Genomic DNA, 24,796 nt, shown 5'->3' with positions numbered 1-24,796 from the left:
CATCTTTCAGAGAAACTTACTATGTATCTTGTGCCAGACAAAATAGTTTTCCTTCTGGGGCACTTCATATGTAACAAATACTATAAAATAACCATTTCATATCAGTTCTGTGAAAGGGATTAAAGTATTTCATTTCTAGTTATACTCTGCATTCATTTTACATTATCTTTCAAACCCCCAAATTAGAAAGTAGGATTACTATGGAAAAGGAATTGTAACTAAAGAGTAACACCTCTAACTATATTTACAAGTATCTGACATTTCCAAGTCCAGTTTTGCATGTTCAGGGAGAAGGGGAGAGAGAATGCTCTGGATCTCATGCCTAATCACAGGCTGGGACCACTCATTTTTTAGCCAGGGATTTGATTTCTATTTTAAATTCTATATTAATGTATCAGCAAATATCTCTCCAACTGTATCAGTTAAATCCACAGAGTGCAAATCTGTATTTAATAGCAGCAGGAAGCCACGGAGTAAAGCTTGGCTAGCATTAGTAGAGGAGTTCTGCTACAGCCAAGGCAAAACCATATGCATCACCCAATCCTGCTTCTCTTCTCCTGGCTTTGGAGACCCAGTCAGCACCCCTCAGGGCTTCCCTCTAGTTATTGAAATCATCAAATACCACACCAATTATCTAAACATCAGGTTTTCTATTTTTATTAAAAACTCACAAATTTATTCAACATGTTTTCTTTCATACAGTGAATGGTCTAATATGCACTGGAGGTCACACAAGCTTAGGTTTATTAGAACAATAAAAGACATATGAGAAATTTAATATATGAAGAAAAAAGTAGCAGCTGTTGACTGCATATTTGACCATAAAATTTAAATATTTTGGACTTTTATTTTAAAGACACAAAAATAAAACCTGTGTGGGTCTATATAAGTCATATTAACAATTCCATGAATGTTCAACAGGACTAAAAATTAGCAAAGATGTTTTTTTTAAACCTTGTAACACTTTTGTTTTTTTAACACTTTCTCAGGTTGCTGGTGCCAGGCACCTTTACAGTATTTGTGCTATAATTACTCTATTTGGCAACTGTCTGAATATCATGTTTTCTTTGCCTCGCGTAAACAACACCTTTTTACATACTAGCACAGTGAGCCGCAAGCCCTGCAAATCTGTCAGAACATCTACAGGAAAAAAAAAAATAACAATTTTGGTTGATTGCTCAAAACATTGTTTTTGAACAAGAGGTTTCAAAACAGGTTATATTAGTAAAACACTGAACTCCTGAATTTAACATTATACGTAAACAGTTGACTGTTTTTAGTTCAATAGTCTTTTTTTTTTTTTTTTAACTTTTGTGTGTAAAGGTAGAATACTTTTCTTGTACAGCCGATGTTCAAGTCATTTTACTGAGAGGTCTGGCGGAAGACCATCCTATCCAGTGTGTTTGTGTGTATCTCTGTGTGTAGAGCTTTGTGAAGGTAGAAGAGTTGATACTGAGGGCTTTACATTTAGAATTTTGCAATTTTGGCAACAACAAAAAACAAAAACCCAGAGAGACAAAAAATATATATATAGTCCCACCTGATGCACAGCAGGTCGGTGTTTCTGAAGCTATAAGAGTTTGTTGTCGCTGTCGCTGAACTCTGAGACAACACTAATAAGGGATATCTCAGGGCCCGAACACTCGGGGCTGGCCCAGGAGCGCGCCGGGCGTCTTCGCCTCCCTCACCTGGCTGCGCGCCTCACAGCCTCCCTCCCCACGGCTCCGGGCATCACCAATGGCTGAGCGCGCCTGCGGCTGTCACGATGTCTTTCTGCCGCCCGTCGGCCAGAGGCACATGCCTGCGGAGTCTATCCAGTGATACCGGTCCTGGTGGGGAGAGTTCTGCATTTCACATTCGGAGCCCCAGTTCTGAATCTTGCCATCCAGTGCGCACATCCCAGTCCCGCCTCGAAGCGGATTTGGATCCTATTTGTGTCCCCCTTTCCCATCTGGTCTCCCCAGACCAAGAATGGTCCCCGAGGCTGGAGAAGTGGGGCAGAAGGCTTGCTTTTTATGTTTTTCCCCCTATTTTTCTTAAATAAAAGTTCATTTCTGTACAACCACGAACTCCACGAACCGTGAGAGACCCCGCTACCACACGGCCGCCTCGTTCATTTCAGGGGGGTGAGACAGGTGGTTTCCGTAGCTCCCCCCGCCGTTAACCGACAGTGAGGAGAAGGGCGGGCTGGGCCCGAAGACCTCAGCCGACATGGAGTGCAGAGGCCCGGGCAGGCTGGGCTCCGGGCTGGGTGAGTCCCCTGGGGGGTGCGCCAGGATATCGGTGAACCGCTGCGCGTCGCTGGACGGGTGATGACCGGGCAGCGGGTGTTCCAGGCCTCCCAGAGGCGTCCCGGACGGCCCCGAAGACGGCACAAAAGGTAGGTCCACTGGTGTTTGGGCCTGCGAAGACGGGGGCCCTTGCGGGAAGAAGTCGTAGTTGCCCCCAGGACCGTAGTACTCACTCTGGTAATCTGCGGAGTGGCAGAGAGGAGGATGTCAGGGCAGGGTCCCGGGACTGTCAGAACAGGAAGGGTGTGAAGGCGAGCGGGTGACCGAGCACAGGAGGGTCATAGGGTGGGGGCACTAGATGTTTATGGGGGGACCCTGCCGGTCTGAGAACACGGAGGAGGTTTTTGCGCAAAAACGGCCGCTGCTCCCGACCTGCTCACCCTCCTGGCTCAAAGTCAGGAATTTGACTTTCCGTCTCACCACCTCCCCCGGATTTATTCCCCAGCCTTCAGCCTTCTCTCCCTGAATCTTCTCTACTGAAAGCAAGGGGTGCCTCCCGTGCTGCCACCCGCTTCCAGCGAAGCCAGTTCCGGCCTGACGGTGCCCTGCCACTGGGCCGCGCACCCACCTCCGTAAAAGGAGAAGGGGCCGTTGGGGATGAGTTCGCCCGGTTCCAGGCGGTCCACTAGCGGCCGCATCCGGCGCGGACTGCGGAAGAAGGCGTGGCGCCGGGCTCCTAGCGCGCTCAGCTGCTTCATCCTCCGTTCCTTGGAGCGCCGGTTCTGGAACCAGACCTGAAACACACATGCCGCGGAGTGAAGCCGCGGAGACTCCACTCCCCAGGTCGCGTGTGCTAAGGGACCCAGCCCCTCACCCCTCCACTGCCCGGCTCGCCGATGCTGGGCTTCCCGGGCGTGGTATGAAAGCAGTGATGGGGTCTCTGAGTAGGACCGCACAGGGGACACTGAGCCAGATGTAGCCAGGATTCCCGACTGGGGGGCGTTGTGCAGCCGTATTGTTTCCAACAGCCACACTGTCACAGTTACAACTTCTCAGGGGCTATACACACATATACACTAAACCTCTTCAAAACAGTATCATGCACACAGCTTCCTTTTCACGGTTTCTTGCAGCGACTTTCCCCACAACCCCATGATAGTGAAAGAGACACAGAAAGCTTCCTACCGACTCTCAGTTTCCCAAGAGTAGTGACACCGAAATCACAATCTTCTTTTCACACCTACGTACAAACTCTCTGCCACAGATACTTATCCACTGACACTCACCAGTAGTGATCGCAATGACACAGGCACATAACCCTGTATTCATGCACACAGGTTGGCACAGTCTCCCAGAGGTCTAAGAGCCTGAGGTTCAGGGCCTGCCCCACACACTCGCAAAAGTACACTGAACCTCCCAGGCACAGAGCTTCCAGGCATCTTGATCCCACATCTAGCCTTGGGTCAGAGACTCCCACTGCTCTGGTCTCACCTCTCACCTCCTCCCAAGGCACAGGCTCAGTTGCCTCCAGATGGCCTCTCCTCCCCCATCCCACTCCGGAATGCACTCAGGCAGGACCGCCCCATCTTTCTCTGGAGGGGAAGTCTCTGCTCTGGGGCTTATCTAAATGGGGCAAGAGACCCACAAAGTTGGAGTTGGAGACTTGAAGAAAATGTGCAGAAACTAGAAGAACTGCTTGTTTATGTAGTTCACAGGAACCTCTTCACTCCTTCCTGATGGTGTGGGTGGTGGTGAGCGGAGGGTATATGGGCAGAAAGAGGGGTCATAACTGTTCTTGTGGTGTTTGACAGTGTCCTCTCCTCTAGCCTTATACCAGCTAGATGTCTGACTCCCCTCCCCCTCCATGACCACTATGGAGAGAAGAAGAGGGATTTCTTGAGGTTCCACGCATCAGCGTTTTCAAGGTTCCACACAGTCTGGCCTCCTCCCACCTCCTACCAGCCACCATGGATTCGTTCCCCTCCTCCACTCTGAGAGGTCCCAGACTTGGACTGGGTACACTGAGTAGTCCTGTGGGCCTGGGGGCTGGGAGGAGGAGTGGCACGCCAGGACTCTGACCTGGATGACACGCATGTTGAGGCCGGTCTCCTGGGCCAGCTGCTCGCGGATGTGTCGCGTGGGCTTGGGCGTAGCAGCGAAGGCTGCCTTCAACGTTTCTAGCTGCTTGGCTTTGATGGTAGTGCGCGGTCCCCTCCGCTTGGCGCCCAGATTCTGGTCATCGTTCTCGTTGCTGCCCCCTTCCTTGTCCGACACATTAGCGCTCTCTGAGTCCTTGGCGTCGTCCTGCGATGGGTCTTGGGAATCCGGAGATAAACTGGGGTCACTGCCAGTGGTGGCTGAGGAAAGGAAAGGGGCGGGTGAACAAGGGCCTTGTCGGCCTTCCCTCCCTTCAGGACCCTCCCGCCCCTAACCAGCTGGGAATTAGGGCCTCACCAGAATGGAGACTGTTCTCTTTGGCGACACTGCTATTACTTAGGTAATCCTCTTTGCAGACGAACTTATTTTCATCAATGATGTAGAGCTCCTCGCCGGTGGAAAGTTGTTTGTTGCACATCATGCAGGTGAAGCAGTTCAGGTGAAACACTTTGCTACGCGCTCTCCGCACCAGGTCGCTAGGAGAGATACCTTGTGCGCAGCCGGCGCATTTGGTACCGAAACATCTGCAGAGGGTAGGGGTTGTCCAGGGGCGGGGGAGACAGAGAATGGGAGAAAGAAAATAGCGGGAGAAAGAAGTAGAGGAAGGAGGGATGGGAGAGAGGAGAAAGAGAGGGAGGGAAAGGGAGAAATAGAAATAGGAAGGAGATGAGAGCGTGCCAAAGAACAGAATGCAGATCGTGCAGGTGAGATGGCAGGAAGAGAGAGCGCGGGGCATCCGGGAAAAGTGAGAGAGGAAATACACGGTTAGAGGAAGGAACCCAAATTGCTGGCAACCCCAGCCTCACGGCCCAGAGATATCTCAGGGAAAAAGAGAGTCCTGGAAAAAGGCGGCAAGGTGATCACAGGGGCAGGGAGTTTCGGGGCCAGAACACTCATTTTCCAATTAAATTCAGAGGAATCAAATTCGAATTAGGGCTCCATATGTACGTGCTCAGAGTGCTGCTGTCCTTCCCTAGCATCGCCTCTCTTTCACCACAAAAGGACCCGCGCACCGGTAAAGATCCATTCTGGCCGTGGGTAAGCAAACAGCCGCAGAGATCCCTGGTGGCAGTAGGTGGGCTGCTGCCACGATCATGCCGAAAGCCTGGCAGATTGGCGCAAGTGGGGTAGCGGCGGGGCAGAGCCGGCTTTAGGCGCCTTGCTGAGTTTTGCTGCGAGCCAGGCCTGAGGGGCCCGCTGGAAGCGGGTATGGTTCGCCGCCCTCTGACTCCGATCCAGTCATTGCAGAGGAAACCCGGCGCAGGCGGAGGCTCTGAGGCGCAGCCTCCCGGTAATAGCGTGCAAAGGGCTTTGCTTTAGGGTTCCTGGCAAACCCGAACCACATGTCCTGGACCAGAATTGGGGACTGCCCTTGCTGGGCCTGTGGGCAGAGCATTTCATGTGGCTTCGATCCCTGCACCCCCCCACCCCAATCAATTTGATATGTCACCACAGCCTGAAAGAAAGCAGAGACCAAGTCAGCCAATATACTGGGAGGTTTCGAACCCACACAGTGGAATTTCAATTTATATTTGTGCCTATTCTCAGATGACTTGTGTGTTTTGCGCGGATGAGAGGGTAAAATACCGAGTTTAAGAAAATACAATTAAAATGATGAACAGAGAAAGGGAGTAGAGAACTCAGTCTAATAGCTCTAATGAGCAGGAACCTGTCAGGTTTGGACAAGGAGGTGCCGGACTGTGGCTGAACAGTTCCTAGGAGAGCTCCCAAGAGGAGCCTGTTCCGCACAGCCAGGGTCAGTTTTGGGCCAAGGCCGAACTGCTAGCTAACCCCAGCAGGGGATGCAGAAAACAAAAACAAAAACAAAAACCCTAGGGGCACTTCTCATGCTACAGTGCATCAGTTTGCCCAGGACTGCACTTAGAAACCAGTCCAGTTTAGGGGCGAATACTGGGCATGCAGGTTTGGTCTCAAGGCTGAGTTCTTTATTGCTGCTACCACTGCTAGCGGCTGGGGCGTTCCACCCAAAAGCCTCCGTGGTTCCCGCCAAGACCTCTCAGTCGCAAAAGACTTGGAGCAGGTACAATTCGGGGAGACCCGGAGAATGCAGTTGCTGGAGAAGTTGGCTTGGGAAAAATAGGAACTGGGGCTATAATACCCGAAGCTGCCTTATCTTTTTCAAGTCTGGAGTGGCTTCTGGACTGAGGCGGGCTCACACCCTTTCTTCCCAGGCACGTGCTGCAAAGCCTGGACCCACACTTTCCAGGACGCTGGTAGCGGCTACACGGGGCTCTCAGTGCGCCAGCTGGCGAAGAGGCAGGCTTCTGCCTGTCTTGGCTGCCCTCTCCAGCAGCAGCTCCTAACGCGGCTGCCTTAGCCACGCTGACCTCTGATCCGAAGCTGGCCAGGAAGGGCCCGCCGGGAGGGAGCAGCAGAGGCGTGGGAGGGAAGTACTCACCGGAAGAAGTCGTTCTTACAGTAGAGCTTGCCTTCCCGGGAGAAGCACTTCTCGGTCAGGTTGCATTTACATTCACAGCACTGGACACACTTCACGTGCCAGGCCCTGTCCAGCACGTTCAAGAGGAAGCGGTCCAGGATGGGCCTTTTACAGCCGGCACAGTGCACCATGGTCTTTGGTTTGGTCGGGTGAGGCCCGGGGAGATAAGAGCAAGTAGAGACGAAGTAGACTCCCGAAGATGACGGCACAGCTCCCTAGCCCCTCCCAAAAGAGGAGACTCACTTGGCCGTGCAAGCCAAAACCCGCAACAGGAAACCAAACGGGGGAAAGGAGGCTGACGCGGGGCAAGGGGCGCCTCGCTGGTGTGTGACCCGGGAATCCCAGGGCCACCGGGAGAACAACGCCCCCTCAGCTCCCCGGGCGAGGAAAAGGAGAGTCTCAGGCGAGCGGGAAAAGGACTCTTCTGCCCAGAGTCCGCGGAGGAATGAAGGTCACCAAGAACCGCCGCGGGAACGGAAATAAATAAAACGGAGTCGGAAAAGAAGAGGAAGACACCCGGAGCACGAGTTGCGGGGAAAGCGCCGCTGAGTTTTTTCCGGGCTTGAGGTAGAGCTGTCAGAAGTCAAAGTGCATCTGCTTTTGTCGGGATCTGAAGGCGGGTGTGTGCGTCCCAGGCTGCCCACCACCGGGGTTCCCCCCACTTTTTTTTTTTGTTTGTTTGTTTGTTTTTGTTTTAAGAAAAGAACAAAACGAGTAGAGAAGCTTTGGATCCTAAACTGCCGGCATAGTGCAGCGGGTTGAGACGCGCCTGGCGCCCGCGCTGGGCCTGGGGGAGGGGGCGGGGGTAGGCCGAAGGGGGAGGTGGGAGGGAGGGTAACGTAGGAGATCTTGTCGATTGCTGTTGTTGGTTAGGTTTCCCCCTTTTGGAGAAGTGTTTGTGTCAATCGAAAACGGAGAGTGACAACTTCGGACAGACGCAGCCAGGCGCACTCGCTAGCTCCCCACCGCCCAGCCTGGTCACCTCGGCTGGTGGCCTGCCGGGCGGCCTCCTTGTCCTCGAGGCGGCCCTCCCTGCGCCTGGGTTTCTTTGGGGAGGCAATGCCTTTTGGCTCTTCACCGTGCCTGGCAGTGCATCGTGGCTTCAGTCACAACTTGCAGCCGCCTGGGCGCGCAGCCCCGCATCGCTCGGCCCACGCTCCGGCTGCCTGCGTCCAACCCCACAGTAGCTCGACTTTCTTTCCTTTTCCTTTTCCCCCCTCTCTTTTCGTTGTGGCGGCAAATCTGAGTTTCCTTCTAGTCTCTTTCCCTTTTTTTTTTTTTTTTCCTTTTGCAGCGGGAGGAGTCGGGGGGGGGAGGGGGCCGCTTGGAGAGCTTTAAAATAATGTCCTGATGCAGCGCCTACAGTAGGCCAGCGGCTGGAACAGTTTGGCGCGGACCGCGGTTGTCGCAAGTCGGGCAGCGGCTCCTTGCTGGCTCTCTCCGGGCGCGCGTCCCTGGTATTCTGCCCCAGTCAGCCGCCCGGGTGCGTCTCTCCCCAGCTCCAGCGGCTCGGTCACTGCTTCTGGCTGTTGGCTGAGCTCTGGAAGCCCCCTCGCCTTAATGCAGCGCCCGCCGACGTCACGGCGGTCTGCGACCAATCAGCGTCTCGCGGTCCCTCTGTAAACCATTCTGCATCCCCCGGCCTGAGAGAGTGCGGGGAGACCGCGTTTAGAGGATCAGTGGCGGCGGTACTTACCGCCCCGCGCCGCACAGGCGACAAGCAGCGAGGTGCCCTGGACTCCTCCTGCTCCGGTAAGGCGTCGGTTTCAGCGGGAGGGACAGAGAGCGCGAGAATAGGCTCAGTCAGAGACTAGAGTTCTGTAAGAGGGTAGGGGCAATCCCAGATTGAGCCTTGTCTAAGGTTTGGGGTACGGCCGGGTCTGGAAGCCCAGCGGCCCCAGTGCACTGTGAAGCTTTGCAATTCTTCGCTTTTTGGCATTCCCCCTGCGGCCCCCGCCCCCGCTTGCTTTATTTGGCCTGAAAGTTTGCCCCGGGCATAGCACTAGTCTTCGGAGAGGCAGGGGGCGCTTGGCAGCTGAATTTCCCTCCTCCAGTCCCCTCTATATCCCCTCCCCCAATGCATCCAAAGTCCGCTAGGTCTGGTGCCTGGGTGATCTGGGTGTCGGTCTCCTGCAGCGCGCTCTTGGAAAGTTGATTCGGTGGTTCCTGGTGGGGGCGGGGGAGACCGGAGGCGCGGCGCCCAGGTGGGGGAAGGAGTGGGTGGGGAAGTGCCTCGGGTGAGGAGTCTACACCCTGGCGAGAAGTTGTGAGAAAATTGTGATCCGGAGACACCTTTTGCAAACAAAAACAAACGACTAGGCGGGAAACCGCGGGGCTCCGGCAGCTGCGGGGCAGTGATAGTGGCGGCGGGAAGGAGGGAGGGAGGAGGAGATTTCCGGGGCGCCACGGAGGGCTTGCAGTAAATGGAAGTGTGCAATGCACCGGCGTAGTGTCCGGCTTCCAATCTGCCCCACTTTCAGGCTTTGGGCTGGCGCCAACTTCCCCAGAGAACAGCAGACCATGCCTTCCAGTGTCCACTCCTTAGGGAGCATATTGTCTCCCTAGTTCCACTTAAGACAGAAATTCAGGACCACTGCCCTCACGGGCGGATTTGCCTGGAGGTGGAGGGTTGAATCCGGCTGCCGAGAGCCCAAGCCTCTAAGAGTCACTCTAGTTCCATGGAGTACTCAAGTCAATCCCCAAATTGTTTCTACCTCACTTTTTCTAGGCTCGACTCGTATTTCTCACGACAAGGAATCTGAAGGTGGTAAATCTGCGCGGTCTCAATTTTCCTTCACATTTTTTTTTTTTTTTTTTTTTTTTTTTGCGGGGGGAAGGAGATTGTAGAAAGGTGCCTTTGGTCCTAGTATGAAAAAAGTCAGGTTTAGCTTATATTTTGGAATTGGCCTTTTGCTCACTCAAGCTATGTGGGGGACAGTCTTTCTACACAGTGACTGGGGATTGAGTTAGGGAAAATGCCACAGAAACGTAGTAGCAACAAATCTGGGTTGTCAGGAAATCCTGCCCTGCAAAAATGGAATACCCTCTTCGGACGAACAGGGAAGGCGCTACAGCGAATTTGGGTTGAGTGGGTGACGTTGTTGGATTTTCGGGCTCTGCTAATGCTCCTTTTCTCCCTCCGCCGGTACATTCCTGCAACTCCAAGGCCCTCCGGCAGCCCCTGCCTTGTCGCGGGCGTTACGTTTTCACTGGAGCTGCTGAGGTATCTCTTAAGCCTCTTGGATTTTCTGCCCCGCGGCGACCTCAGGGTGCCAGACCTCTAACGCGTTCTTCGCACCTTCCTGCACTTACACACCTGGGCTCCGGCTCTCAGCGGCGGGCTAGGCAGAGCAGCAGACTGATTAGTTCCCGCACACCAACCCCTCTGCCAGTCTTTCCCAGGCCGGAACTCAAGGCAGCGCCACGGGTAGAGAGGGCGGTTTTCCCACTTATCGGGCTGACTCTACGGGCTCAGACTTGGCGCTCTCCCTGCGGACCTGACATCCTGCAGCAAGCCGACCAGAACCCTGTATTCTGGCACCCCGGAGGCGCTAAAAGCGGCGTGGTACCGAGTTCTCACTTCCTACACCCGGACCACAAGGCGCCTCCCAGCTCGCTGCGTAGGTAAAACTCTCCAGGAAGGGCCAGATCAGCAGAGCGGTCGCCAGGTCCCCCTAGCACAGCTGTCCCATTGCTAGCCGCTAGCGACCTCCACTCAACCGCCTCTTTTTGGAATCTATAGCAGCCCCAGTCCCAGGTGGCTCGCCCCCCCGCCTCCGCCCCAGCTGGGCTCCTTCTCATGCAAAGCAGTGGGGCCACAGGGTGTGGGGAGATGGGGAGCGACAGTTGGACTAGGCTCCCGGCCCTTTCGGAACCCGAAGCCCGCTCCTTCCTTGGGTGGGCAGGAAGACGTTGCTCTATCCGTTTGTGGTGGGGGGAAGAGGATTCCTTGCGGAGGTCCAGTGCGGTAGGTTAGTTGAGTCGAGGACCCGACCCTGGCTCTGGGGCATAGGGCTGTGTTTGTCCCGGCGTCCAGATGGCGCAGTAAACAGGTTGGAGAAGCTAACCCTGGTCGTCTACAAGGGGTTGAAGGAGCGCAACGCAGGGCGTGCCTCTTGACTCCTGAATTACAAGTTTAAAGTCCAGATTTAATGCTTAAACAACAACAGCACACCAGATCAGTGTTTTGTGTGGTGAGGGGACCGTTTGTTTGTTTGTTTGTTTCCATTGAGTATTTATTTTAAAATGTAATTAATCATGGAGACACGGAGAGAAAACTGACATGTTTCTAAATTCTCCATCTCCGAAGCCACTCAGCTCAGTTCTGCATTTAAACCAATGTCCTCTCAAGGAAAAGCACCAACCTACCCTCCTCACCCACCGCCACACACTTATTCTCTGCATCCTCAAAGTACACAAGCGCTTTCCTACTCCACATCCTTCAAAGTCACACAGACCCACAGCCACTTACACAGCCCTGGGACATTGTAAATTCTGGATAGGTGCCATGAGGTTCAATTTGGAGATTGGTCCACTGATGGCTACAGAATCCTCTCCACCTATTCCCACCGCACCCTCAGAGAAGGACCCAGGGGGTCCTGGAAGCAGCTTTCACAGTCCTGATTTCTTCTTCTGAAAATCAGCCCTACAGGAGAGACCCTGTCTGGGAACTGGGGATTGGGTGTATTCTGTCAACGCTCCCCAGGCGTCTCTGTTTGAGGGACTTAAAGGCGTCCCCACTAGCATCCTCTTTGATCCCGGAGGCCTTCTAGGTCCAGAGCCCCACCACCCTGCCTTCCTTCCTTCTGCGTTCCTGATTGACTCTCACAGAACATGGACCGCTGTGCCTAGTCGAGGTCGGCTGCTATTGATCGCGGGAGAGCTGCGGCCGCCTCTGGTCACTTTCCTTCTCTTCATTCTCCAGTTTAGTCCACCGACTCGCAAAAGGGCTATAAGGCCGCGGAAGTAGACCTCTGGGGCTGCCCTGGCTCTAGGTAGTTCCTCTGTGTGGAGCCGCAGGCTGGCATATCCAGCACGCAGGTCCAGGAATTGGGGGGAAGGACCTAGCCGGCATCCCTGGATCCTGTGAGTCCCGGAAGCCACACAAACTCCGCAGAGTGGGTGAGGATGCAGCATATGCGACTAGGGAACTTAAGTTAGGCTGAGGTCCTTGCGTTCTGATCAGTGATCTCTCTGGTTCTGTCCCTTCTCATCTGTCCTCTCCTGACTCGGGTTGCCTTGTCTCATTCCATCACTTTCTCAAGGAAAGGTCTACTTACGTGCAGTACTTTACAGTTTGTCTCCCCTGAGCGGCATAGTAAGGGGGTTGGTGGTGGAGGAAATGGATCGGTATTATCTCCACTTTCCCGATAGGAAACCCAAGTTAGGAGAAACTTAAGTTAGGGGGCTTGCCCAAGATCTCTCAATCATCAGTGCACTATTGAAGGTGAGAAATTGACGAGGTCGGTCGGGCAGCGGTGTGTACTTTGCCCCTAGCCACGTTTTCCTAGCGGGACTTGGGCAGGGTGGAGGAGGGACAGTGAGACCGAGAAAGGGCAGTATCCGGCAGGTCGTCACAGTGTGCGCCTGGCCTGGGTAAACAGCGCTGACTTCCCACGAGGGCTGGAGGGACCCGGGGTATGGGGAAGAAGGCGGGTAGAGCAGAGAGGTCGAGGTCGAGCCTGCTGATCTCAGATGCGAGTCAGCGCAATGTCGAGGAGCAAAGACGACCTGGATAATCTCGGGAAGTAGAGGGTGCGCTGGAGGAGACAGACGAAAGTGAGAAGAACAGAGGGAAGCAGAGGGGGGGAAAGGAAGGAGAAAAAGAAGAGAAGGTATGAGGAAAAGCACGGGTATAAAAGAAAAAAAATGTGAGTATAAAAGGAAAAATTCACCCAGAAGTGGAGCAAAGGAAACGGAAAAGAGATCCAAAAGGACATCCAGTGACAATAAAAGGTAGCAGGGAAAGGCCTGTAGCCCGGACCCTACTGTTCCCAGGGGGGCTTGGGCTGGAACCCAGAGTGTGTGCGGGTGTGTGACAGGCGTGTTCCTGGGCGGGAGAAAAGGAGGCGGTGTTTTTGGTGGGAGATTCAGTGCCCATGGAAAAGCATGTGAGCGGCTCTGGGCAGGAATCCAACAAATAAATAAAACGTCTAAGACGGCGTGACAACAATGTGTATTTGGGTGCGTGCCCGTGTTCCTCTGTCTGAGCACACGCACACTGGGTAAGGAAGACAAACGGGGCTCGTGCCTCAGAGTAATTAATCCTCTCGCTAATTGACTCTCTCCCCTTACCTAATCGCGGTGGTCACTGCCCGTATCTGGAAAGATATCAAGTGGAGAGAGAGAGAGAACCCCAAAGCTAACAACCTTTGGGACTGAGATTGAGTTCTCGCTGGACTTGGCAGCTCTAAGCTCTTTTCCTTGCTGCCTCCTCCTTTTTGGGCAGAGTTCAACGGTTGTTGCTGCCTTGCCCCTCCAGGTTTGAGCAGCATTAATTAAGGTCTCAGATAAGGATAACCTGATCTCTCTCTCTCTCTCTCTCTCTCTCTCTCTCTCTCTCTCTCTCTCTCTCTCTCTCTCACACACACACACACACACACACAGAAGCTGTTCTACAGCCCTCCACTTGGGGAGCCCAATCTCTGAGGCTGAAAGTCTCCCACTGCCCCTCTGCTATACCTCTCCTGCCTCTAGGCAGTACCAAAGGTCTTCCTCCACTATTATTTGGTGGTGGTGGTAGATGGGTGGCAGATCCCTGTGCTGTATCGTTTGGATTACTTGGGATCGTCTTGTAGTCCCTGGTAAAGCAGGGGCAGTTTGGGATGTTTGAGAAGTAGCCTGGGGTAGATGGAAAGAGAACAATAGGAGGGATGAGTTTGGGGCAAGGCTAGGAAGAGACCTCATGAGATCAACCCACTCAAGATGTGGCCTGAGGGACAGAAGCACAGAGTGAAGCAGTTGCCATCTAATAAGGGTGAGGCCTCCAGAGACAAAGAAGGAAAAGCATAGACACTGTGCCTCAAGGGAAAGAAGGTCAAGGGTGTGGGAGGCAGAAAGGTAGCCATGTATTTGTGCCTATATGAGGGTGAGGACACAGTTCTGGTTCCTCTGTGTGGGCATGGGGGGAAATTCCTCATGCTTTCCATAGCATCCTTAGTTCTCAGGACTGGGAAGAGTAGACAGGGAGAGAGTATTGAACTTGGATTGGCTCCTTGGTTGCTGAGGTGCCTGAAGGGGTCTGAGGTTCATAGTTCATCTGATAATGCAGGAAGTTCTACTCTGTTGTCCTCCTCAGATGCTAAAAAATAGATGCAGAGATCCATACATAAAGCACCCAGCCAGAGAGAGGAAGGAGTGGTGAAGGAGGTAGAAAAAAATCTACCCCCGAAACACATTCTTAATTGTCCCTCGGGAACATTTGTACATTTGACCAAAGCAAATCCCCAAGCAGTATCAGGAGAATCACTCATAGAGACTGGAGGTCCAGAGGGAGTTGGGTATGGGGAGAAAAGAGAGGCCAGGAGAGAGGGCCAGTGTGTTTGAGAAGGTGAGAAACTTGCCCCCCACCCATGCCCCATCTCTGTTGTGCTTCAGGAAAAAGTGAGCAAGGGTACTGAAGTTCCAGGGGAAAGAAAGAGAAGGACATATAAAAGGCAAACCCAAACCAGAAAGGAAAGAAAGTGAAGAAGAAAGAAAAAAGGCGGGTGGGGGGGGGGAGAAACTATAATAAAAGAGGGTGAAGGCGGCCCCAGGAGGTTGGGCCTCGTCCCAAACCATCCGTCTTCATTGTCTCCGTGTGTGCAAAGGCAACTCCAGCATAAGGAAAAGCCACTATTGGAGCCGCGGCTTTATTTTATATCCTATACATCAGGAGGGAGGCAAAGCTTTATTTTCGCCAAGAGACAGATATTTTATTTCTCTCTTACGGTTTTATGTGTGAGAGATGTCAGGTTGCCACAATGGATGGCTAATGCATAGGCAAGAGGAAGCCGTGTTGGCATGCTGTGTGTCATGGGGTCTTGGGGGGGTGAGCGGGCCTGGGATTTAGGGCTGATGGGACACTCTAGGGGATTTCTGCTAAAACATCTCTCTTCATAAATCCAGAAGCGTGGTCAGCTCAACAGGGAGAAGAAGGAGTTTTAGAGGGAAAAGAGTTGGGCTTAGTAATAAACGAACACACAAAGGAACCGCTTACCTTCCAACAGGCTTGGGCAATGGGGGCAGACAGCCCCACGGAAATGCAACCCCACAGCCACATATGCACCATTCACAGGGAAGTATGTTCCCGGCAGAATCATGTCAGTTTTGCTTTCTTTTCTTGTTTTATATTTTTCTGCCATCGGTTCCCTTCCTTCTCTGAAATCCTTTTTAACCTCAGAGCCTTGGGGGGGAAAGGGCCATTAATTTGCAAATCATCTGATCTGTGAAAGGATCAAGATGACTGTTTCTCACTGCTAAATCTGAAGTCTTGTGTGGACACACACATGCACAAGCAAGCCCATCATGCTGCCTACCCTTGAGTGTAGGTCCCAGATTTGAATCCAAAAAAGCCCCCACTCCTTGTCCAGCCTTTGAATTCAGCCACAGATCCCAAAGTACATATTGCTCATATTTTCAAAACTGGGGAGGTGAGAGGACAGAAAGGGGAGGTCTGTGAATGTTCCATTCAGGATTTACATTTACCATCTCCCCTTCATCCAACCTCCTACCAGCCATTTCTTATAGGAGTAACTTTCATTCATTATCATGTCCTGGTGTTCACTTTTGGATATCTTGGTTTATCCCTTTTTTTCTCCTTTATTTCCCCCCTCTGGAGCAAAACTGCAGTCATGGTCTTTCCCTCATTTCAGAGAATCTCAGGAACCCAGAACAGGGCATCTGCCCAGTCTTTGAGGAAGATATGTAACCCATCTGGGCCTCAGTTTCCCCATCTGTAACACAGGGGAATGGGTTAAATGCTTGCTAGGGTCCCTACCAGCTCCCGACCTCCTCTGACCGAATGAGATAATGTGTGAAAACACTTTGTGAACGCTAAAGCCGGACGAATGCCAGGGATTATTATTACGATTCTAATCAATCCTCTTTTCTCCACATGGATCCTGGCTGTTTAACGCCAGCAAGCAGGCTAAAGAGGGCCCAAAGCGAGAAAGCTTAGCAGAGATGGAAAAGCTCTGTGCTGTGGATGGAAAAAAAAAAAAAAAAAAAAAAAAAACCTGCATCTCCAGAAACATTCTATCTCTGAGGCCTGTGGGAAGGGATGGGAGAGGGAGGAGATCTGACTCCATATGACCCATTTCAGTCAACATGTCGACAGAGTGTATTTCTTCAAAAGCATCGTTTGTCTCCAAATGACTGACTTAGGAACTGATGAGAAGGCAATTTGCAATTGTTTTTGTTTTTTGTTTTTTGTTTTTTTCCAGGAAGAAAAGAAAGAGCAAGGTGTAGCTGATTAGCAAGTTAATTATTTCAGTACCCCAAGGGTTTCAGTGTGGTGGTAAGTTGTCCAGCCTTGGTGTAATTTCACAGTCCGTGCATTTCTTGGTGAGCACCTGGGGTGCCTGAGTCTGTCTCTCTTTCTCCATCCACCTTGTGCCTTGTGTCTTTCTGACATACCTGGGGAGGGGAGCAGGGGCTGGGGCGGGAATTGGTACTTTATGGACATTCACCCAAGCTGTGCATGGAGGAGGGGTCCAGGCAGAACAGGGTGGAGGAGGCCTAAATGTCCTCTAGCTCCACTGAGTACCTGGTCCTTCCTTCCTCCTCTTTCTCCTCCTTTTTTTTTTTTTTTTTTTTTTTTAATCTTTGGTTTAATAAATATCAATGAGGGAGTTTAGCAGAAATTGGGGGTGCTGTGAGGTTATTTCCCAGACGTGGCCTGGAGATAAACTGGGTTGGAGAAGCCCTGGCCTCTCACTTCCTCTGACCAGCCAGCTCTCACAAGTGTCTGATTTCTAACCTCTGGCCACCACTTGTTCTACAGCAGCCTCTTCTGGCCTGATTTTAAGATCTGACCTCCCCTCAGGGAGGGTGGGGATGATTGTGTGGTCAAAGGGACAACTCCCTTCAGAGAGAGAAGTTGGAGATGTGAACATGAGCCTCAGAATTAGCAGCTGCTGCCCTCCGCTTGCTCCATTCTGCTTTCTGCTCCCTGGGCTGGTAGGGCCAGCCCCTGCAGCTCCTGCTGAGCTGGGTGAAGGGAGGGCTCTACAGTTTACTTAAGAGTGGTCCCATCTGCTCAGACTGGCCTTTCATAAGGGGAGGGATTTATGCAGTGTCCTTGTGCACAGACCTGGGATTTGGCTGAAAACCTTGGGCCTCTGAGAATAGTCCTGAACGCTAAAATGTTCAGCCACTGAGATGATTCATGATCTTGTCTGTGTGGACAGGGTGTGTGTGCGTGTGTGTGCATGTGTGCGCGTGTGTGTTGGGGAGTGCAGACACATGCTGCTAGATGCTTTCTACCATTCTCACTTTGAATCCAAACATTAGGAGACTTGTGTTTTCTTCTTCTTTTCTTTCTTTCTTTCTTTCTTTCTTTCTTTTTTTTTTTTTTTTTTTTCTGTGTTCACTCAGGAGACAGCCCACAACACCAGATTCCAGAGAATCAGCTTCCTGACTTCAGCAGCACAAGGATGGCAGTATTTTCTGGTGCCGGCATTCAGCTGTCCCTCGAAGGTTGGCTGCTTCCCCTGCTGGTGGAGAGGGCTGGGGGCTGTCTGAAAAGATGGTGCTGATGACTGCTTCACTGCTGGTGGCAAGAGAGTCGGGGAGCAGGGGTAGGTCCAATTGCTCTTCAAGTTGGACTTGGTCTCCTTTGACTTGTAGTCCTAGGAAATCTCGATAGGAGAAATGGTAGTGAGAGAAACTTTGAATACAGGAAGGGCAGGCAGAGGGAGGAGGTTCTCATTTTAGTCTTGCCAAAATGAAGCCCAGGGATGGTAGTGACAGATGTTAGAGAGTAAGGCACTGAGGTGCCATGTGGGATCTTGGCCCAGACTCAGGAGATGAATAAGTCCTTGGCAAGTTTGGAAAGACTTATGAGTGCCATTTATTCATCATCTCTGGGGATTAAATGGGATTTTTTTCTGCTGCTCAGTGGCTGGGAAGGAAGTGTTTTTAGCTCGTTTGATGCTCCACCATCTTCTTGCTCATGTCCCAGTTTGACCTTGTGGAGGAAGACTCTGACTTTCTGGACCCTAGTTTTTCTTTGCCTCAGGCCATTCAAAATGGAGCCAGTATTCTAGTTCACTGGCCAGCCCTGGGTCTGAACCATGAGCTGGCAGACCTGTGATCATGTGATCAGCAAGCCTTTTCTCATCTGGGCTCAAAGAAGGACATAGTTCCCCCTAAAAAAGAGGAGCAGGGACCGCTTCCGTGAGTCTTTTCAGGAAGGATTTACCCCTAATTTGATAAGTACGGTGCTTCCTTTCCTTCTGAATGAATGAATAACTTTGTCAGTCAACCTGAGGGTCTGTGGAACCTATTAAAATGCTTCCTTTGGTCTCACCGTTGAACACACGCTGGGGCTCTGGCTTGCCTCTGACAGACTGGGAGGAGTAGACACATTCCAGAGACCAGGTCTTGGAGTGTTATCTCTTCCCCACCCCAAATCCTCACCCTCTACTTTATCTCTCTTTATTACAAATGCAGAACCCTCCTAGAGAAGTGGGAAGGTTTTAATTGGGTTTGGGGAAGGAAGGGAAATAAGGTGAACCTTAAAGAAAGATGGGGGAAGTTGGGATTTTAGATGATGCTCTTCTGTTATCTTTCTTCTGTATTGTATATTATATCCTACAAATTATGCATTTGTTGTAGTAATCTACAGCATATTTTGTACACTTGCAAAATGCTGCTTGGTCAAAATAGTGTTAAATAAAATTGTAAGAAATGCTACGCAGGCTTCGCATGGGTTATTTAATTCTATCAATGATAAACAATGTTAATGTGTAGCATCTTGGTCGGCACAATATCATGTTTCATTTATATATTCTGAGACATATTTAAGCATGAAAGATACTGTTTTCTGACACATTTCCCAATGATTACCTAGAAGCGTGATAGAAACAGCAGAAATCTTTTCCTCTCACATAAACCCACACTTGCCGTGGACACAGACTGTCAGTCACACATTGTCACATGGCACATGGCTGGCCAGCCATGTACATATCCTCTTTTTTTTTTTTTTTTAGCGGTTGCTAGGGATTGAACCCAGGGCCTTGTGTTTGCAAGCCAAGCACTCTACCAACTGAGCTATATCCCCAGCTCTACATATCTTTATATACATGCTTTTACTGATAAATGCAGGTTTTATAGATTCAGCTTTATGCACTTGTATACAATTCTAGATATATGCACCAGGGCATACACTATTTTGGTGTCTTGGGTAAGTTCACACATATTCTTTCATATACATACCTACATTGCTGCATACATTGATGCTAATATCAACATGTCATTCCACACATGAATCTTTATATGTACACACATGAGTCTCTCACTGCCAAGTTGTGACATGTCTAGAAGGATGTGCACCCCCATGCAGAAGAATGCCTATACATCTGTGTTTTTGTACATGTGCATATTTGGACACACATTTTCCTGTACTGACATTCACTCACATATTTCATCTGACCATGGAGCAAGACCTGTCCTGTTACTCCGAAGGCCCTAGACCTGGTAGATGATTTTTGAACTGAGAACTTGTGTGTGTACCTTATATAGGTCTAGAGGCCTTCAGAATGAGAAAACTGGAGGAACTGGGTCAAACTGCCGGCCTGCCTGGCTTCTGATGAAAGAGTATGAAATTCAGGGATGGGAGAGGGAGTTGGTTATCTGGTCTCTATAGACAGAGTTACCTCCAAAGGAGGTCTCTCCCTGGTACTAAAACCAAAATAAACAACAACAACAATGAAAGAGGTTTCAACTTTTTATTTGCTAATTTCACAAACATTTCAGAAAGTTGCATGAGGTCAGGATATCTGATCAGTAGCTCTGGTCCTGGTTCTGATACTAGTTACCAGTGTGGCCCAGGCCACCTGTTCTCTGGGCCTCAGTTTCCACATCAGTGAAGTATTAGCCTGAGTGGGTGGTTCTCCTTCCTGGCTGCACGGTAAAATCATCTCAGGAGGTTTTACACACATAGATGCCTAGCTCAGCGTGATGGGCATGCCTGTAATCCCAGCAAGTAGGGAGGCTGAGGTAGGAGGATCACAAGTTCAAAGCCAGCCTGGGAAACTTAGTGAGACCATGTTTCAAAATAAACTAAGGACTGGGAATATAATCCAGTGGTAAAGCATCTCTGGTTCAATCCCCAGTACCACAAAAATAAGATAAAATAATAAGAATAAAAAATAAAAGAACACAGATGCTTGGACCCCAGATCAATTAGGTTAGCATCTCTGAACATGGGTGTCTCATGTTGTTTTTAAAAAGCTCCCAGGTGAATTTATGTTCAACCAAGATTGAAATTCACTAAACCGAATGATGTCGAAGTCTCTTCTACTCTTAAAGCTGTGTCCGAGAGAACTTTTTATATGTAAACACCATGCTGGATCCCAGGATATTCTGCTTAAAAGTTCTAAATTCACTTAGAGAAAATCACGAAAAGTCATTTAAATTATTCTTTCAGTGTGGGAAGAGAAACATTTTGAACAAACTATTATTCTGAAAAAACTCCTGCCTGCATTCCTAGCTCTGTTTCTTTGTTCTCTAATCTTCTCTGACTCATCCAACGTTAATTCTATGCCACAGACACAAATCGTCTGAGTACCTGATAAACCTGATAGATACCTTTGCTACCACACATATTTCCTGTCTGGCTCCTACCCAACCTGTTGGATAGCACACTATTTTTAGCGGGGTAAATGAGAAGGCACAGGTCTCAAGAGGAAACCTCTCTTCCTTCCCCCAGCCTTGACTTGGAGAAGGCCAGCCCCCAGGCCCGCGGCCCAGTTCCAGAGGCTGGAGCAAGCACTGAGTTGAGCTAGTGTCCTAGAAAGCTGCTCTCCGCCCTGGGCCTTTGGGAATCCTGCATTAATATTCTCCAACAACAGTTCCCAGGCAGAGTCAGTCCCCCTTGAAAACAAACCCGCTAAGTGGCCACACCTGCAGGAGGCGACTGAAACCTGCTGAGACATCAGAGACAGCCCTGCAGCCCCCTTCTCCATTTAAGGATGTTGTGTGTAAGGTGGGGGGGACTGCCTTTTGCTAGGGGTTCATCCTGATAGAGGGCTTCCCCTTTCCCTTCAATATTAGTCCTCACTCAAGTTGATTTTCAGGTCCCCCAAGAAAAAACAGTTCTCTCCCACTGCCTCCCTCGAGCCTTTTAGCTGGCCTGCTGAGGAATTTTGGACCAGCTGTCTTCAGGAACATTGCCCCAGCGTGGCCACAGATGCTCCAGGTGAGCACTGGGTGAGTGACTGGGCCCGAGCCCCCTCTGGGTTTGGGTTCTGACCCTCTCATCCACTCTTATTCCAGGCCAGTTTCCTTGTTTGCCTTTTTATCGCCCCCTCCTTCTCCTTTTATCTTCTCTTCCCCTGATGACATGCTGAGTCTGGCTTTGGCCCCCAAGAGGGCCTGCCCACAGTGGAGGAGAAATTTTTGGTCACATGGACATCTCAAGGTATGCCTGGTCCGTCTCTGCTCCTCCTTCCCCTTTCACTCCTTGTGTCAGGCTGGTGCTGAGGAGCGAGTCCCAGAGAAAGCATTCTAAACCCAGAGTCTAGCTTCCCAGGCTCGAGCCCCTTCCCAGGGCTCACCTCCCCTGGGGCCTGGGGAGCATCACACCCCAGGACCTGATGGATTCCCCAGGCACCTTCAAAGGCCCTGGCATTTGTTTGCAGTGCAGACCTTGAATCTTGCTCTGGTCATAAATGTTGTTTATTTTGACTAGGACCTACTGAAAGGGAACGTCAGAAGGGATAGGCAGGGCAAAGAGAATTCTATAGGGAAGATCATAAAACCATTAACAGGACAGGGCTTTTAGGGGTCATAAGATCATAGAAATTTTCTCTGTAAGGAAGATAGGAGGCTATCAGGAAGGTCAGAGATGACCACTCTGTCAGCAAAAGGCCTCTGGGGTACACATCGGGGCTAGGGTGGAGGGCTTGGGGCCCCACATGTAAGGATTCTTTCTAGAGAGTGGATGCAGGGTGTGGGGGCATGACCCCCCAATAACCTTACACCAAGTGGGGGAGGCCAATAGTTGCTGAACATGATGGATTTGCCCTCCTGATGGGAACAACCAATTGCCTGGCTGCATAGCAGAGCCTCTTATCCTGGGGAATGGGCACAGCTCCTGGGTAAGGGATTCTACTTCCACCATTATTTATTGAGTAGCTAGTATATACTAGGCACTGTGCTTGATGCCCTTCCAACACTTCATCTCAACCTTTGAAATAATTCAGAAAAGAGATGTTTTTAAGTCTATTTTGCAGACAAGAAACCTGAAACTCAGCGAGGGGAGGTGATTTGTCCAAGGTCACACAGCAAGTCAGTGGTAAGGCTGGGATTAGATTTTGGATTCTAAACCTAATCTCTTTCCCATCTCCCTTCCCTTCCACGTGGTATCCTCTATGGTCAGTATCCCTGCAGCCTGAGAGAACAAATGGGAGTAGATTTCCTTCCCTCAAAGCATGTTGTGTTAAGGGAAATTCAGGAACAAACCTTATAGGGGAGAAGAGCAGAGTCTCTGCAGAGAACACATTTCCATAAAATCCATCCATAGTCAGGACACCAGCTTGGTTTTCTTTCACCTGCTGTGTGACAGATCAAGTCACTTCACCTCTCTGAACCATACCTTCCATATCCATTCCAGACCTGGGGCCTTTGTGAAAGGTAAGGGTTGGTCAAGGAGGTGACAAACCAATTCCCTTGGAACCTCTCTTTGGTTTAACAGTTGGGAGAAATGAGACTTGATTTTGCCCCCAAACCCAAAGCAGGCAAGGCAAGATTTGCTAAGATCCCTGCTGGGAACGTGAGAGGCTGACAGCCAGGGCAGAGGCTGGGCCGTGAAGAGGCAGCTTAAGTACCCAGTTCTTCCCTCATCTCCTGACTGTGTAATCCAGTTGCTCAGAGAATGGAAAATCCCCTTCTCCTCCCCCGAACCCCCTCCCCCACAAAGGCCTCCTAATAGGCCTGCCAGCTTTGGAGCGCTAATCTGCCCAGACATTACTCTGTGAGCAGGTTGCCCAGGGTCCCTATCCCAGCTGCCCCTCAGTGGGAGATGGGGAAGACTGGGGCTGGTCTGGGGAGTTGGGGATCTCCTGTTTTCTGGCCTGCCCAATGGATCAGAGAGAGAAACAGGCCTCTGTGCTGAGGGAAGCTTCAGGGGCTCAGGACTGGAGGAAGGTGGGCAGGAGCGCTGGGTCCCTCGCAGAGCAGCCCGGGGCGGGGCTTTTTATTAAAGAGCCCCATTAGTTCATCCGCCCTGCTCCTTTCCTTTTTATTTAAAGATGGCTCCCTCCCCAGCACCTTCGCCTCCCCACCCCCTCCACCTTCACTCATCCATCCTCTGAGCGCTGACAGCTGCCCTGCGGGTGAACTCCTGATCCTCCGGTGGCTGCAGACATCGGAGGGGCTCAGGCCAGAGTGCCCCCCACCCACGGCCAGCCAGCACACACAGGGGTGCGCACGCGCACACGCACACACTCATGCGCGCACTCATGCGCCTCAGTTCCCCTGAATCCAACAGAGTGAGACGATAACCAAGGAGGTGAAGGAGCAGGCAGGAGGCCCAGGAGGAGGAAGCCAGGTTGAAGGGGAGAGAGGCAGGAGAATTAAAGCAGAAGAGCAGGTCACAGAAGAGGAAAAGAAGAAAACAGAGAAGGGAGGAGAGAAAGACGTCGAGAACAAGGAGATGGAAAAGCAGGAGAATCAGCGAAGGAAGGCGCTGGGGTGTGCAGCTCAGTGGAAGAGCCCAGGCCTCGTTCCATCCCCAGCACCCCAGCCAACACTCCCAACTAGGAGCAGATCCTTAGCAGCTGAAGTGGAGGGGGAGAGAGAGGGTGGTGAGGGGCTGCAGAAGGAGGGACCCCACCCGCACCAAGGGAAGCTTGGTCTCCCAGGTGTGAGGGATGAGGTTGGATGAGTCCCACTTGCCCATCCCATACCTCTGGGCACACCGTTCTCCTGGGAGGAGGTAAACCAGGACATCCCACAGACCATATAGAAGGCTGTCTAGGCTGCCAGCGGAGGGGCCTCTTGCTTGTGAGGAGTGGACTGTAGTAGTGGCCCATGGAACCCTTCAGTCCCTTCCCAGGATGTGCTGGCCTTGGCAGGCCTCACTCATGCAGTATCTCTGTCCCCCTGGCTTTCTATGATTGCTACTGGAAATTGGTCCCACTCGCTGGATTTCATATTATGGTGGACTGGACCTTAAACCCCAAATATTTTTCATCCCCTCATTTTATAGATGGGAAACTGAGACCCAGTGAGGGAAAGGTACTCATTCACACCTTCATCATGAGCTAAGGGGGACCCCCTTCTTTTCTAAACCAGCAGGGAGCAAGGGCCACAGTATGGCATCTTTCTGTCAATGGGTCCCTTCTCCTGGGAACACTGCCACAGGGTTTTATATTCTAGAAGAGGGAAAACATTTGTATTGATAGTTACCATATTCAGAGGCACATTTTTCTCCATAAATCTTCAGATGTATCCACTCAGGTGGATATTCTATATCCTGTATTTATAAAGAAGTAAACCAAGGCCCAGAGAGGTTAAGCAACTTACTCAAAGTTACACAGTTAGGAATCTGAAGGGAGATTTGCTCAAAGCACATGTTGAGTTTCTGATGCCATGCTCTCTCTTAGGTAATGATAGCTAATGCCCTTTCCCTCCATCACCCACTACCCTCCCACATCACAGGATTAGATCTGAGATCTCCCATGCTGGCTGGAACTGATGTTGTTAGGGAGAACACAGCTGGGTAGATTCTTCTGACCTTATTCCC

At 51.1% G+C, this 24,796-nt stretch overlaps 1 protein-coding gene across 1 annotated transcript; it reads right to left on the bottom strand.

Annotated features, from left to right (window-relative positions):
• Positions 1 to 911: 911 nt before the first annotated feature.
• On the bottom strand, positions 912 to 7,413 carry LHX1 (LIM homeobox 1). Its single transcript, XM_079133064.1, has 5 exons — positions 6,808 to 7,413; positions 4,686 to 4,912; positions 4,311 to 4,588; positions 2,860 to 3,025; positions 912 to 2,473 (listed from the first exon to the last, which is right to left on the bottom strand). Exons 1-5 carry the CDS (start codon positions 6,975 to 6,977, stop codon positions 2,094 to 2,096), a joined length of 1,221 nt encoding a protein of 406 aa, XP_078989190.1. The 5' UTR covers positions 6,978 to 7,413; the 3' UTR covers positions 912 to 2,093.
• Positions 7,414 to 24,796: the final 17,383 nt, after the last annotated feature.

Source organism: Sciurus vulgaris (assembly GCF_902686455.1).
Source record: "Sciurus vulgaris genome assembly, chromosome: 3".
In the NCBI taxonomy this organism is placed as follows: domain Eukaryota; kingdom Metazoa; phylum Chordata; class Mammalia; order Rodentia; family Sciuridae; genus Sciurus; species Sciurus vulgaris.
Note: the sequence above shows the minus strand (reverse complement) of the source record. Positions and strands in the feature narration are given on the sequence as shown.